General features: G+C 34.2%; 1 protein-coding gene across 1 annotated transcript; it reads left to right on the top strand.

Annotated features, from left to right (window-relative positions):
• The first annotated feature begins 999 nt into the window (after positions 1-999).
• LOC110685924 (PHD finger protein EHD3-like) lies at positions 1,000-12,485 on the top strand. The gene is made up of 6 exons (XM_021862482.1): positions 1,000-1,855; positions 5,130-5,375; positions 5,645-5,971; positions 8,367-8,456; positions 8,590-8,634; positions 10,554-12,485. The coding sequence occupies exons 1-6, from the start codon at positions 1,625-1,627 to the stop codon at positions 11,418-11,420; spliced, it is 1,806 nt and encodes a 601-aa protein (XP_021718174.1). The 5' UTR covers positions 1,000-1,624; the 3' UTR covers positions 11,421-12,485.
• The last annotated feature ends 2,979 nt before the right edge of the window (positions 12,486-15,464 follow it).

The following is a 15,464-nucleotide window of genomic DNA, read 5'->3' as shown; positions in this document are numbered from 1 at the left end:
CAGAACATGGCCTAAGCCTATTACCATAAATAAATGTAGATTTGTTTTGATACAATAATTTACTTTCTCCCTAGGATTCAATGGATTCATAGATCTCCCTACCCAAATGGAAAAGTACATAAACCATAATCTTGACTCCCTTCTCTTCAATTTCGTCACTAGCCACCTTTTTGCAAGTGGAAAGCTAAACGTCGCCCTCGAATCTGTAACTAATGCCCGCAAAATAACCTAAAATGACGTACGTAGCCTTATTATTAAAATAATTATTTTTACCTAAACTTAACACTTTTACCCTACACAAACATTTTAACTGTTCTCTCTAGTGTTCACCGGCCACCAACGATCACGTTTAACCACCAACCACCATATATAATTTTCAAAATCAACAAATAATTTAAATATGGCAAAATTTTATTCGATGGATCTCATGAAAGACGACGAAAGACCGGAAATACCACCTACGTTGCTCGCCGGAGGCTCATCGAATCGTACGGAATTGGTATAATTATTTAATTGTTTTATTTTCAAAATACCCAGGAAAACGCCCAGAAAAATTTCGAAAAAACTAGGCGTTTCTGCCTAGGTTTTTTTGAAATTTCTGGGCGTTTGCTTGGGAATTTCGAATTATTATTTTCTTTTTGGTTTTGAATTTCACGTATTTGTTATTGTTATTATTATTTTGATTATATTAGTTGTGTTTGTTGTTATAATTACTTGTGTTTGCGTGCTATTATAATTAGTTGTGTATTGTTAGAATTATTATTACTATCATTGTTAGTTGTTATTATTATTAGTTGTGCGTTGTTAGAATTATTATTGTTATTAGTTGTTATTATTATTAGTTGTCTCCGGTGACCGCCTTCCTTTTGTCCTTCCTCGTCATTTTCGCCACTAACTGTGTAGATCGAGAAATTGGAGGTAAAAGAAGGTGGTGGTGGTGGGTGGTTAAAAGAGGAGGTGGTGGTGGTGGTGGTTTAGAGAGAGAATTGTTTTTAGGAGAGAGAAGAGAGAGTGAGGGTTTGGGGGGGTAATTTTTTTTTCTATTATAAGGGTAAATTTATAAAATATATACTATTTTGCGGGTGTAAGTTGGAAATTCGAGAGTGATATTTAACAACCCCATTTGCAATCAATCAATTAATAAAATCACACAAAATTAAACACTCCAAATCCCTCCAAAAATAGTAACACTAACACCAAAGAATTTGAAGCGCTCTATAATTTTTTTCACAACACATTTTAAAATTCAAATACCAAATGATAAGCCAAACCACCCTCTCTCTCTCTCTCTTCTTTCTCTCTCCTCAATTCTGCGGCACCACCACCTTCTCAACCGCCTCTTTCTAGGGTTCCGTCGCCGATTTCCACTTTCTCTTTCCTACTTCACTTCTTCTTCTTCTATGCAACTTCCGAATTGCTTCTTCTGGAATTATTCAGTGAAACGATTGATTTTTTAATGTTTGAATTAAGTGGGTTCAAAGATTGTTCAAGGGATTATGTCGCAAGATCTTGGTGAGTTTTGGGGAGTTATTTGATTTTTATTTGGTTGTGGAGTATTTTGAAGTTGGTGGGATTGAATTGAATTTGGGGTTGTAAACCCTAAATTTGTGGCGGTTTTGAAGATATGGTGATTGAAGCGAATGGTAATGGGAATGGTAGTGTTCATGGTAATAGTAACGGTGGTAATAAGGTGAATGGTTTTTTGCATGGTTGTTCAAGTAGTAGTGGCGGTAGTGGAGATGGGAGTTCGCTTCGGACTTATAAGCGTCGAAAGTGTGGGGCATCGAATTCGAATTGCAAGGTTGTTGATTTGGAGAAGATGCCTTGTGCTACTTCTGCTCAATTGGATGATAAGGTTCTTTTTTTCTGTCCAATTGATTTATGTTCTTGTATTGGCACTAAGTTGTTTTCGTGTTTCGATGAGGTTTGATTGATTTGCGTTGTATGAATAATGTGGTTAAATTTGCCGAATTGAGCAATGTGTTATTCTTGAGTTAATTAGAATGAGTTCAGTGACTTTGAAGTTGTGTCCAGTGAATGCTAAACCATTTAGGTGTCATTAAAATTGTAAAATGTCCTGGATTTACTTCTCCATGAAGGTTTTTTCTTTAATTGGGATTTCGTGCAAATCAAGCTGGTTTGACATGTATGCCAAAATTTGTAATGATTTTTGGATCATAGAGCTTGGATGGAAGTTGGTCTTGTAATTGAGTGGGATGAAAACACTCATTTGCACTAGGTATGCGAGTGGAGCTTTATATAGACCCTTCATCGGCTCTATGCACTTTTGTTGTTAGAAATTTTCCTTTGAGGATAGGGTTTGGAGGTTATGTACTTATGTGTGATTATGTTTACAATTCAAGTTATTGACTTGTGTCAATGACACTTGAAATTATGTTGTTTAATAAACTCTGTGGAAAGCATATTATAGGAAAACTTCCTTAGTACTTGAAGCCATCCATAAAATTATTGTTACCCAATGCTTATTGTTTGTAGAGCAGAAAAATTTAGAAGGTTGGTATGTACTTGAGCAAAAATGGGAATCCAACAGGGTCTTGTTCTGGCATTGATAATAGCAAAAAGTGTCAGGCTGAGAAAACTTTGTTGTGCCAAAACTTTTGAGAACCCTGGTCCCCGGACAAGAATTAGCATGGTGCCAAGGACACCAGCTTATCTGCTGCAATTGAGCAGCTCAACTCCTAAAGTCTGCACTGTCAAATCTGTGTCTCTTGCATAGTTTTTCACATGTAATGTTAGGATAGAAGCATTCTTTATTTTGGAATACTAATTTTCTTTATCCTAGTCTTAATTTTAAAAGGAATGAGGTGTAAGGCAAAAGGACATACCTTTCTTAATTTTAGAAAAGCTCAAATAGCATCTCTAGAGGATATGGTTGATTGGGTTTAGCTCCTATCTAATGTCTTTGTCAGTAGTTTGGTTACTAAACAGCCAAACCAGCAGATAAGAGACTCCTAACTTTCTTACATGTTCTATAAGGACTAGATAATTTCTTTATTTGAAGCGTTATGTTTGGAAGGACCCTTAATTACTGTCAGTGTGGAGGCCTGAAGTTGACCTTCCGGTGGCTTATTTAGCTGGGAAGATGGAATGTGATTTGGCACCTGGGATAGAATTTTAATATGGTAGAATTTGCATTTATTTATGAAGATTTTTATGCACTTTTAATTGCATTTTGACTTTAGCAATTTTTTTTTTCTTGATATATACTCCCTCCGTGCTCCCCTCTTTTTATTTGCACGATGAACCCACTTTTTGTGAGAGCTTTTTTGGGTCAAATGGTACAAAAAATAAGGGGCAAAGCGAGTTGCAGATTCCCCCTCTGGGATCTGAAATTTTTAATCCTTCATTAAGGATCTCTAATAAATTGATCTAATCACTTGTAAAACTTGGTTTGTTTTACTTTTGAGTTTCTACATAAGAATGGACATAGTACATTGTTTGACCACAATCTTTAAAATATTTGGGATAAGAGTTGACTGCGTTGGATGGTGTTTTGATCACTGATATTTGGAAAAAGTGACAAAATGTAGAATGAGAAATGTTAGTTTAGTGGACATAAGATTGAAATGGAGGGGATAAGAAAGTTAATGATAATGGACAAAAAAAGAAGTGGTTTTAATGTTAAAGAAGAAAGGGAGGAGAGAGGTAGTGATGCAAGAAGTCTAGAACATGGGGGTGGTAATTATACTTTTTGTGATAGGTATCGAAAGAAAAATGGAAAACAAAAGCTGTAATAATTTTAACATGTTGTAGAAGGAGAGTAGAGGGATGAGGTAAGTGAGCAATTAGAGTAAGGAAAAAACATGACATATACAATTAAATAAATGTAAGGATGATCTAAAGAAACAAATATTAATGAATCATGAAGTAAATGTAAAAAGCTGTTATCAAATGATATGACCCATGAGAAGATTGAAAATGATTTGGCGTGGAAGCACAAAAGACATTGATAGGGGAGGACCTGGAAGACAGAACAAAACATGCATGGATGAATAATTGATAAGAGAAGGATAGTTGACAATTAAAGATGTAAGGATGCGGTTGTCCCCTCCGCAGAATAGAAGGGATAAGTTTATTTAGTTATTAGTGAGTGATTTTTCCCCCTTAGAAGGGAATGGAGAAATGGCAACATATTACCAACTTTGTATCTCTAATTTGTACCTACTCCCTTGTACAAAGATTGGAGTGTAGGAAGTCCAATCCTGATTCCCACTTTTCCTTCCTTTTTTGCCCCTCTAAACAAATACTCCCTCCGTCTTTATTTGTTTGCCCCATTGCCTTTATTTTGATCAAACTTTAAAACCTTTTTCGATAAATTTCTATTAATCTATAAGAGATAATATAGTCTTGTGGGATCTTGTTGGATTCATCTAAGTATATTTTATTAATATCAAGTTTTAATATTTTTTACGCTTATACAAATGGAGATATATACATTTTAAGACTTTACGCTTATACAAATGGAGATATATACATTTTAAGACTTGTCTTTGAGACCGTGAAAAGTCTAATGGGGCCAACAAATCGGGACGGAGGGAGTAGTGATTTAAATCATGCAAACATTTTTCCCTTGTTTTCTTTTTTTTTATTATTGGTAATTGTTGAGGCATGAGAGCATGAGGTTAAATGATAACATAGCATGAGAAGCTAACCAGAAGAAATTTACAAGAAGTCTTGTCAGAGTGTAATTATATTTTTGTGTGGGGAAGCAATGTATTTAGAAGTGACATTTTTAAAGGGGCAAATGTTCTTAGCTGGAGTCTGGTAATTGATACTCCCTGGAGTTTCTGTGCTGTGTTTTTTCTGCTGATGGGCCCATCCAAGGCTCGAGTTGAAGTTCTAGTAGTGTTTATTTTCAGCAATATTACATTTCCTGTCATCCCATGCATAGCTGTTGTGCATTGAGCTCAACCTTTTCATTTGGTCATTTATTGACATAAATGAATCTATTACTTTTATAACTCAGTCCGTATGCCTCATACTACTATGTATTTTCTTTACCTGGTTTGTGCAGATGGTAAAAGAATTAGTGGACATAGATGAATCTGTTGCTGGTATAACTTAGTCCATATGCCTCTGATGTATTTTCTTTATCTTGTTTTGTGCAGATGGTAAAAGAATTAGTGGACATAGATTTACAAAAAAAATCTTGTGCTCGAGTCTGTGACCCAAAGATAAATTGTCAATCTCTTCTGAATGGTTCAGATGGTTGTTCTTATCAACATTGGAGAAATGCTTTGGAAAACATCTGTCAATCACTCTGTCCCACTGAGGGCGGAGGTGGTGGAATACCGAACTGCATCAGGGAGGCACTTCTTAGTAATCCTGGAAGTAGTCATGCAAACATTGCCAAGGTATGTTGCCAAACTCCATGTTCTTTCCTCAGATGGCTTGTTTACATTGCTAGCTTTGTTTTTTTTTTTTTTTTTAATTCACTTTTCGCTCATGCCTGTATACATTTGAGCCCCTTCAACGTTCTTCTCTAGGCAGGTGTCTGATGATAATCACAGGGTAAATAGTAGGTTATGGTTTACCAATCTGGGTAGTTGACATTGCTTATATAAATTTTTTTGTTACATGTTACCTTTTATCACCCCATGTTCTCCTTTTCTTTGTTATGCAGGAAACAATTGACCATCGTGATAGCCATGCCCATTTACCGAGAGCTGGGCAAACTAATGGAGCTTCAACTGAAGCTAAAGGATTTTCATCTGTGATTTCTAATGGAGTTCCAAGTGATAGCGATCAATTAACTGTGACTAGGCTGTGTGAACGTGCTTTCCTCAGACTTGTGATTTCAGGAAAGTTTGCTTCACTGTGCAAGATGCTTACTGAAAATCTTCATGGGCTGAACATTGAAAAAGTTTTGGACTTTAGTCTTATTAATACAAGGATAAAAGAAGGTGCATATGAACAAACACCTATGCTGTTCTCATCAGATATCCAGCAGGTACTTTATTCTGCCAGTTTTCTTCTAGATTCTGTGACATAGGTTTTTGCTTTAGTTTCAGTGTAGAAAGCAAACCTTGAATTTACTTTAAACAGTGATAAACTCATTGCTTTCTCAGTTTCTCTGGAAGGGGCACAACATGGGAGTTTTAATGGTCATTCGTGTTCCAAACTTTTCACAAAAGGATTCACAATGAGCTGAACAATATGTGAATATTATTGATAATCTTTTTTTTTTTGTTTTAAATTTTTTGTAAAAATCTTTTTCTATCTTATGAAGTTTGAGCTTTTTTAAAATAGTAGTAACAGGACCATTATTTTCATGTGGAGGGAATTTGATGCTGATAGTTGCCCTGTTTTATTTTACTCACGTATTTAGTAAGAGGAAGGTTGTTGGTAGTGTTGACAAACCTTGTATATAATCTTTAGTGCTTCACTTGGAATGGATATTTGTTAGAGAGCTTTATGTTTCTTAATGTTTTGTACTAAGTTCATATTTCTCATGTGTCCTTTACAGTAAAGACCACTTTTGGATTGGTTAGGCTTGGTGTGATATGACTTTTGAGCTCTACCTTGGCATCTTTAGTTAGCTGTCAATCTGTTCTTTGGGATCAAACTTATTAAAACAGCAGTTACATAATCTGGACTTTTGTTTAGCCAACAAAGTTTTTTGGTTTGTATTAACTACATACTAGGTTATATTAATTTACTACCTCCGTTTCATATTATTTGCAACTTTTGCCAAAAACGGATGCTACACATTATTTGCTACAAACTTTTTCTTTCCTTTTTTAGGTTGTCATTTCTCTCTATCTCTCTCCTCATCACATGCATCCATATGTTTCTCTCTCTATTTTGCACTCAGAAACAAATTTTGCTTAGGAGTCCGTGTGGTACTCCAAAGTTGCAAATAATGTGAAACGGAGTTAGTATTATGTTATGAAGTATAGGTAACGGACTTTAATTCTTCCTTTCTTCTGCTTGGGGATTCTGTTGGGTGAGGGTGACTTTTAATGACCTTTAGGGCATGTGGGAATTGACAGTAAAATTAATCTTGGAAGTAATGAGTGATGAGGAGGAGAGGGAAGATGGGAGGTGGTAGGGTGTGGCTATAGGAGGGGAGGCATTGGGAAACTATAGACTTTATTTTGTTGGTGTTTTTATTGATCTTGGAGGATACTCTGGGACTACCTTCAGTTAAAGTGTTGCAATGGCTTCTTCTTTCTCCTTTCTTTGTTCTATCGTTTCACCAATCTACGCTTGCCCTTAACAGCTTGTAAATTTATTTCTCAGCGCTTGGATTAATGAAAGAATTGAAAGGAATCAATGTTTGTTTAGTCAATAGTAAAGGAAAGATAGTGTTCATTAATCTAGAGAGACAACCCCACCCTTGTTATTAATATCTACACTATGAAACTATGTGTTTTTTATACACCTGAATGTCTATCTAGTTCACAAATTACGTGACTAGTAGGAAAGCTGTATGTTGGTAACTTGTGTCCTTTGCAAATTAATGTGCAGGTTATGGTGGATGACATAATGACCGAAACTAACTCTTAGTTGCCTGCCTATCATTCATAAGTTACTCCTATTTTCAAATCATCTATATAAAGAAAGAATCGATTCAAATGAGCACACCTTGTTTTTCTGTTCTCCAATGATAGAGAGACTAGGTTTATTAACAGAGTTTCTCAAATAAATTTTAAATGCATATGGCTAGTTGATATTTTCTTTACAATTCTTTCGTCTTTTTTATGCATACTGGCAGAAAGGTTTTGCAGGTTTTATGGCATAATTTTTTCATGTAGAGAGAAGCAAAGTAAATTAAAGAAAGGCTGCAGTGGGAGATGGCTAAAAGGAGAGGGTTGCAGTTTATTTTGAAGGGATATATTAGCAGTGGGGTAGATAGAAAGTAAAAATGAGCAAAATAAAAGTCAACAGCTTTTTAATTTATTTCAAAAGCCATTTGATTCCTTCTCTGTCGGTTTTTTTCTATTCTTCTGCCAAACCAACTTTTAAGAAAATTTAAAGACCAGAATAGGAACATCTAATCTGGACCTAAGTAATGGAGGCTGGAGAATACTATCTGAATACCAGGTAACAAAAGGAAGAACTGGAATTGTTTAGATTGTTGCTTGAGGTCTGACCATGATTTGAGACTCTTTGACCTTTTATTATGTTGTTTTGTGAATTAAGTGGTTCTTGTGTATGTTCGAAACCACTACTTTTAATAATTTGCGAAAACTGAGTTTCCAATGTATCTTTGCTATCTTGTTTGCATTGTTCAAAGAAAATGGCAAGTGAACTATCGAGGTTTACATAAGTCTGGCTTAAATGCCAACTTTGTTTTGATTATATGCTAAATTGTCACTATTCCATGTCTCACTTGTCCGCAGATATGGAGAAAGCTTCGGACAATTGGCAATGAGATGGTTTCCCTTTCAAATAATATGTCAGAGCTGTCAAGAGCCTGCTGTCGTGACCTGGTGAGAGCTTATGTCTTAACTTAGTGATTATTTCTATATCTGGCATAAATCTTTGCTACCCTTCACAGTCCACTGTTTCATCTTTATTGCATCAATCATGCATCCTTGATTCAAATACTATTTTTTTTGACAGGGAGGAGGTGCTGTACTTGATACCTCAAGTTACAAAGGACAAGAGGTAAATAATTTATTCTACTACTGCACTTATTGGTGTATCTGTTAGAGCTTAAACGTTGACTGCTATATCTTTTGAGTGGATCTAGCTTATAACCATTTTGGCTTTTCCTGAGTATTAATGATCAGTGTTGTTTAGAGATGAACATGTCAAAATGAGGTGGTCCTATGAACGCCTTTTTTAGTTAAAAGACTTAAAGTTTGAGATTTATCTTAACTTTGTTTTAAATAAATGTTGTCAAGTGGGCATAACACTATAAAAAGGAAATTTTGTGGGGAACTATCAAATAATGCTGAGTTATGGAAATATTACCATTTTTTTGGGCATCTCTACCAACTCAATGGTTATCTTAATTTTTCCTTTAACTGGCCTAAAATACAATCAGGTTACCGTCACCTCCACCAGTATTGTAACCTCCTCGGCTCCTTCTAAACTGCATCTGTGCTGTCTAATCAACTTGAAAATGTGTTTGTTAATGATTCAATGTATAGAATAACTTTTCACTACAAAAAAATGTCCATATAGAAATGGAATTCTAGCGATGGAATCCGTTTCTAAATTAGAGACGGAATTAAAAAATCCGTATCTAAATTAATTTAGAAACGGAATTAAAAAATCCGTTTCTAAATTAGAGATGGAATTTAAAAATCCGTCTCTAAAATTAGAAACGGAATTGAAAATCCATCTCTAAATTAGAAGCGGAATTGATAATCCGTCTCTAAATTAGAAACGGATTTTTTTCCGTTGCTAAATTTAGAGACGGATTTTTTTTTCCCGTTACTAAATTAGAGATGGATTTTTTTTTTTCGTTGCTATGAGCGACGAATTATTAATTCTGTATCTAAATTATTTTCGAAACGAATAATGTAAAATATTACTTTAGAGACGAATTATGTAAATTAAAATCCGTCTCTAAACTAGAAACGGATTTGAAAATCTGTTTCTAAACTAGAGACGAATTTTAAATTCCGTCTCTAATATTTCTTTCACTTATTATCAATTATGTGCGTAGATGTAAACAAATAATATTTGGTATAGTTGGTAAGAGTTTCACTATTTGACTTTGAGGTCACGGGTTCGACTCCTACCTATTGCGATTCTTGAGATTGGGGATTCAAGAAGCCTTACATGCAAAGTCGAGTGGGTTGACCCGAGTGGGGTCGAACCGAATAGCATCTACTTTTAGACACAAAATAATTTTTTCCGTTGCTAAATTTAGAGACGGATTTTTTTTTTTTTCGTTGCTAATACCAGCGATAGATAAAAATAATCCGTTGCTAAAATCAGCGACAAATAAAAATCCGTTGTTAAACCTATGACGGAAATAAAAATCCGTTGCTAAGTTCAGCAACGGAAAACAAATACAACGTCGCTAGTCTCATTTAGCGACAACAGTTTTGCCAACAAAGTAATTCCGTTTCAAAATTTGTCGCTACCTATATTTAGCGACAGAAAAGTACAATCTAGCAACGGATTTGATCTGTTGCTAAATGTCTATTTTTTTGTAGTGTTTGTGATATACGGATTAAAAACCTTTGAAGATGAGCATATGCAATTTCATTTATCTAATATGTGAAGGAAAACCATCTTCACTTAAAAAAAAGTGTAAAATAACATCATAAGACAATTTATTCACTTGTTTTTAGTGGTAGTATTTTACATTTCGAATGTCTTCTAACCTTGGTGACAAATTAACTCTTGTATACTTTCATTTATCCTTGGTGCAATGGAACCTTTCCGACTGTTTTTTAATTTGTATTATAATGAGCTTCAAAGTTTTCTGATTTATTGATAGATTGTTTGGCCATTGTCAACATAAAGTAATTTTCAGAGGCTTTATCAGACATAGCTTTAAAAAATTGTGTTTATTGGTCAATCCATTAGTCTTTTGCATACACCTTAGCACTACTTTATGTGAACAGTTAAATGGCCGGGATTATGATGTGCAAATCAAGCAGGAAGAGTTAGATGCTTCTGTGTTTTGTACATGTAGACAGTGTGGAGAGAGGTCAGATGGAAGAGATTGCCTTGTGTGTGATTCATGCGAAGCAATGTTCCATGTTTCCTGTATCAAGCCTGCTGTGAAGGAAATTCCACACAAAAGTTGGTATTGTGCTAATTGCACTGCTAGTGGTATGGCATCTCCTCATGAAGATTGTGTTGTTTGTGAGAGACTAATTGCTAATTCTGGTATCAGTGAACTTGATGCCATTCCATTGCCTGAAGAAGCACTGGATGATGTTAAAGAAAGTTCAGATGATATCATAGGAACCGGGCCTCAAGTGTTCAAAGGAAACAAACGATTGCCTTGTAAAATATGTGGAAGCATACTAAATAATGGTGAAGAGTTCCGTGTGTGTGAACATAGTGGTTGCGAATACAAGTACTATCATACAAGGTGCTTGACAAACAAAGAGTTAAAAACGTATGGTCCTCGTTGGTATTGCCCTTCTTGTCTATGTAGGGTTTGTCTTGTTGACAAGGATGATGATAATATTGTGATGTGTGATGGATGTGATCATGGATACCATATCTATTGTATGAATCCTCCGCGTACATCAATTCCCAGGGGCAAGTGGTTTTGCCCAAAATGTGATGTAGGGATAAAGGCAGTACGCAAAGTCAAAAAGTTGTATGAGGATCTAGAACGGAAGCAGATGAAAGATGAAGGGAAAAGGGTTACTGACGATTCCTCTAAGAAATCAAAACTGAAATTTGAAGATGCAGCGGGTGGATCTGGAGGAATGGATATGCTTTTATCAGCTGCTAGAACTCTTAATGATGAATAATCTACTGTGCAAGAGGGATTGAGTTAAACTATGAAAGATGTCAAGGCATGAGGATAATTTTTCTTTTTTCTTTTTTTTTGGATTCCTGTTGTAATTTAGGGCCTTAAATGCAAAAGTGGCCATTTCATGTGCTTGCACACTTTCGGCGAGCTGTCTCCGCTATTGTTGGATAAGACTTCAAGTTAGCTGATTTAAAGATCTGGCATGGCCTTGCTTCAAGGGTTGTATATTTTTGACTGGTAGCTTGTAGAAGACTCGCAAAAACTTTGGCCATTGGATGAAATGAGACGGATCTGGTGGCTTTAGTGTGAGATTAATGTAGGTGATCTAACTGTCATTTTTTTGTAATTTGTATCACACCATTTCCATGTGATTGAAACATTTAGATGATAGGTTTTTTTTTTGACATCTAGCTGAAAGCTGTTGTAAGAAGAGATTGTGACACCTTTTTCTGTAATCAAATGGCAACCTGTTTAATTTTTTACTGCTATTTCCCGAGTGATGGCTTTCTGCTGTTCAAGTTTGATTCCAAAGAAACATGTATCTTCCTGCACATTAGCCATAATGCAATACGAGTAACATGACTCGGGAAGGTCTGAGATTCAACACCTTCGTAGAGAAGACCCTTGAGAAAAGAGAGATCGACTGGATGCCAAGAAATAAGGTTTCTCTTTGGCATGGAATCTGTACTCTTAGCCGTGAGGCATAGACCCTGATTTTCTACCGATGTTAAACAATAAATAGTCATCAGTACTGAATCTGATAAGGGATTCAGTACATTCTCTACAGGTCTGTTTGGTAGGCAGTAATGGTTATGGTAATGAATTTATTCTATTTATTTTAAGGTAATAATGCAAGTTAATCCTCAAGCATGTGATTTTTTTTTTCAATCCTTCATTACCACCATTTGAGAGGTAGTTTATGGATGATTAAGAAATTGAGATACTTGTGGTAGGACAGTTATTATCATAAACATTGAGACGAGGCATAGGCTGAGGCCGCCTAAGTGTAGCAGTAATATTGAAATATTTTTATATTATGAATTTTTTGTATGGTATGATACCCTATGTGAATAACTGATCATATGTAATTAGATGTTCCACTGAACTTATTTTCCCATCAGACGATGTACTGATAGATTGGTTACCTTGTTGAGACTTCTTGGATACATGTTTAAGTGAGAGGATCAAATCTGTGAGAGTTTCATAGTGACAGGAAGAATGCTTTGTAACAAGCAGTCAGTTCAGCAGTCCCTCGATTTCAAGCAAGTAACCAACTGAGCCTTTTGTTCTGTTCAATCAATCAAGCAAACCGGTTGCTCAAAAGCGCTTGTCTTTGGTCTACCAGTAAACTACCTTTTCTCCCTATTCAGTCAGTCCAGGCCAAAGGGAAAAAGAAAATGGCGTAAGGAACTTGGAAATACCCTTAAACAAGGGAAACACTTCTTAACAACTGCAGCAAGGTTATGTTTGGGAAACCTGAATCAGGAAGTTTCGGATTTTTATTGCTGATTTATGTTCTACAGAAGAAGCCAGGGGACTATCTATGCTTATATATATTTTCGCTGTTGGACAATGTTCGAGTGCACAGATGATCATTAATAGTCCATGTATGTTGCTAGCTTTTTGATAGGATTGTTACTACTGTGGGAAGTTTCATGTCGGCATTATTAGGAAATCTTCTGCAATAAAAGATTCTGCATTTCTGTTAACTTTGATGGTGATTATTACTCTTTTAAGCAGTAAAGTGTAAAAGCTAAAACAGAATTTGAATGATTAGTAAACACTTTTTCACAGACAATCCTTAGTAGGAACTCTGTGCCTTGAAAAATTTAAAAAGTAGGAGGAATTTTTATTTGCAACTTTTACCATCTTAGTCCGCTAAACATTATGTGTAACTTTATATTTTCTTTCTATTTTTAGTCAACAAAAACTCCAGAAATTACATATTTACCCTTAAATGATAAATGCAAAATAATGAACAAACATACTGAGTAAAATAATTAATCAAGCTAAAGAAACAGATTAATAAAACAACTTCCATTCATACGTGCCAATCATTTCAAAGAACTGTTATTTTTTTATACAATCAAACATTTTAAGACAACAATAGAGACAAATTGTACTATGAACTCAAAAACATAAACAAACAAAGAAAAAAGTTACAGAAGAATATGATTGGATCCAATATTATCCCATATGCTCTGTTGAAACAAGGACACTAGGATAAAATTGGACCCATCATAGTTAGACATTCTATGCATACATGCATTAGTTACATGAACCACAAATATATTCCTAGAGATAAACCAAACATTAAAGAATAATTAGGAGCATCACATTGTATATAGGAAAATTTTCAAGCAACTTTCCTACTACATTTGTGTAAACGTTTGATCAAATTTTGAAATTATTTTTTATAAATTAAAGTTTATTACAATATATCTATTTTTTTTTTTACATGATTTTGTAACATTTATTTTAGCTAATACTCCTTAGCATATTAATTTTGACTCTAAAGTCCATACAAACTAACTTTACCAGGAAATTTTGCTACTTTTCTATAACGTAATGTAATTTTACTTAGCTTTAGGAATTGCATCTATATTTACTTTGTTATACTCCGTGTATATTGTCATGGTGATTATTTTTATTTATTTTTTTTGTCTGAAATTTAAAATCTTGATGGAAAAAAATAATCATTAAAAACGCGATTTCAAGCGTGTTTGTTCTTCAATGGTAGTAGTTCAAGTGGCATTTCCACTGCTCTTCGTTCAAGTTTCTAAAGAACAAGCGTATGTAACTGTAAAATGTTTGTCAAATTGGCTAGATCTTCCAGGAAAGATGTCAAAATTCTGTCTTTAGAATTATAAACTCTGCATTCCAGAATAAATGTAATCAAATACTACAAATATTCTAAATTTCTAATAGCTATTAAGAAATCAATACATGTTCAATTTATACAGACTTTAATTTAATACATTAATTTTAGGTGTTCAATTCCTTACAAATTTTTTTTGAATGAGATGTTAAAAGCTTTTGTTTAATGTTGCATATTATCTGGTTTTGTTTTTAAAAAAATACTTTTTGCTCTTTAATCATATGAATTTGTTAGAAGATTAAACATCAAAGAATAGTTGAAATAGAGATTAGAGAAAGAAATACGAAAAATTACCATAGTTAGACGTTCTTTATTAAAAAAAAAAAAAAAAAAAGAGGAAGAAGCATAATTTGCACATCGTACATACATTTCACACTAGACAAAAAAATAGTCATATATCTATCTGTTTAGAGAGTCACAAGGGCAGGGGTGAGAATCGATGTCAGAATACCTGAAACCGGGAGAGAAACTCTAACCACTTGAGCTATCCCTCACTCTCAATTTATTTAAATAGTTAAATACGTATATCATTGTATTAAAAAGTTGAAAAGGAAATCTTGTGAAGAAGAAAAAGTTGAGTAAATAATATACGTAGTACTAAGTATGCAATAGCTACAAATATAACCTATTGTTCACTATTATAGAATGATCGAGATCCAAACACACCTGAAATTAGTATGAGAATGAGAAATAAATACACATGCTAAATCAAAATCTTCAGCATAGTTGCAGCTTCAAGCCCCAGATAATCTGCTAAAAAAAGGGTATAAAAAATGATAAATGCAGAATAAGGAATTAAAAGTGAAATTGGCATAATTTAAACCTTTATAACACTGTACGTACAACTTAATCATATGAAAAATAAATGGACAATCAAACATATTTAAACAAGCTAAAATCCAGATTATGAAAAATAACTGTCATTCATATATGCCATTCATTTCAAACAACAGTCATCTATTTATACAATCAAATCAAAAAGACAACAATAGAGACAAAATGTACTATGAATTCAAAAACATGAACAAATAAAAACTATAGAAGAATATGATTGGATCAAATATTATCCCAAACAAGGACAATAGGATAAAATTGGACCCATCAAATATTTATTAGACACTCTATACATACATTAGCTATATGAACCACAAATATATTCCTAGA

This window comes from Chenopodium quinoa, unplaced genomic scaffold (genome assembly GCF_001683475.1).
Source record: "Chenopodium quinoa cultivar QQ74 unplaced genomic scaffold, ASM168347v1, whole genome shotgun sequence".
Classification (NCBI taxonomy): domain Eukaryota; kingdom Viridiplantae; phylum Streptophyta; class Magnoliopsida; order Caryophyllales; family Amaranthaceae; genus Chenopodium; species Chenopodium quinoa.
Note: the sequence above shows the minus strand (reverse complement) of the source record. Positions and strands in the feature narration are given on the sequence as shown.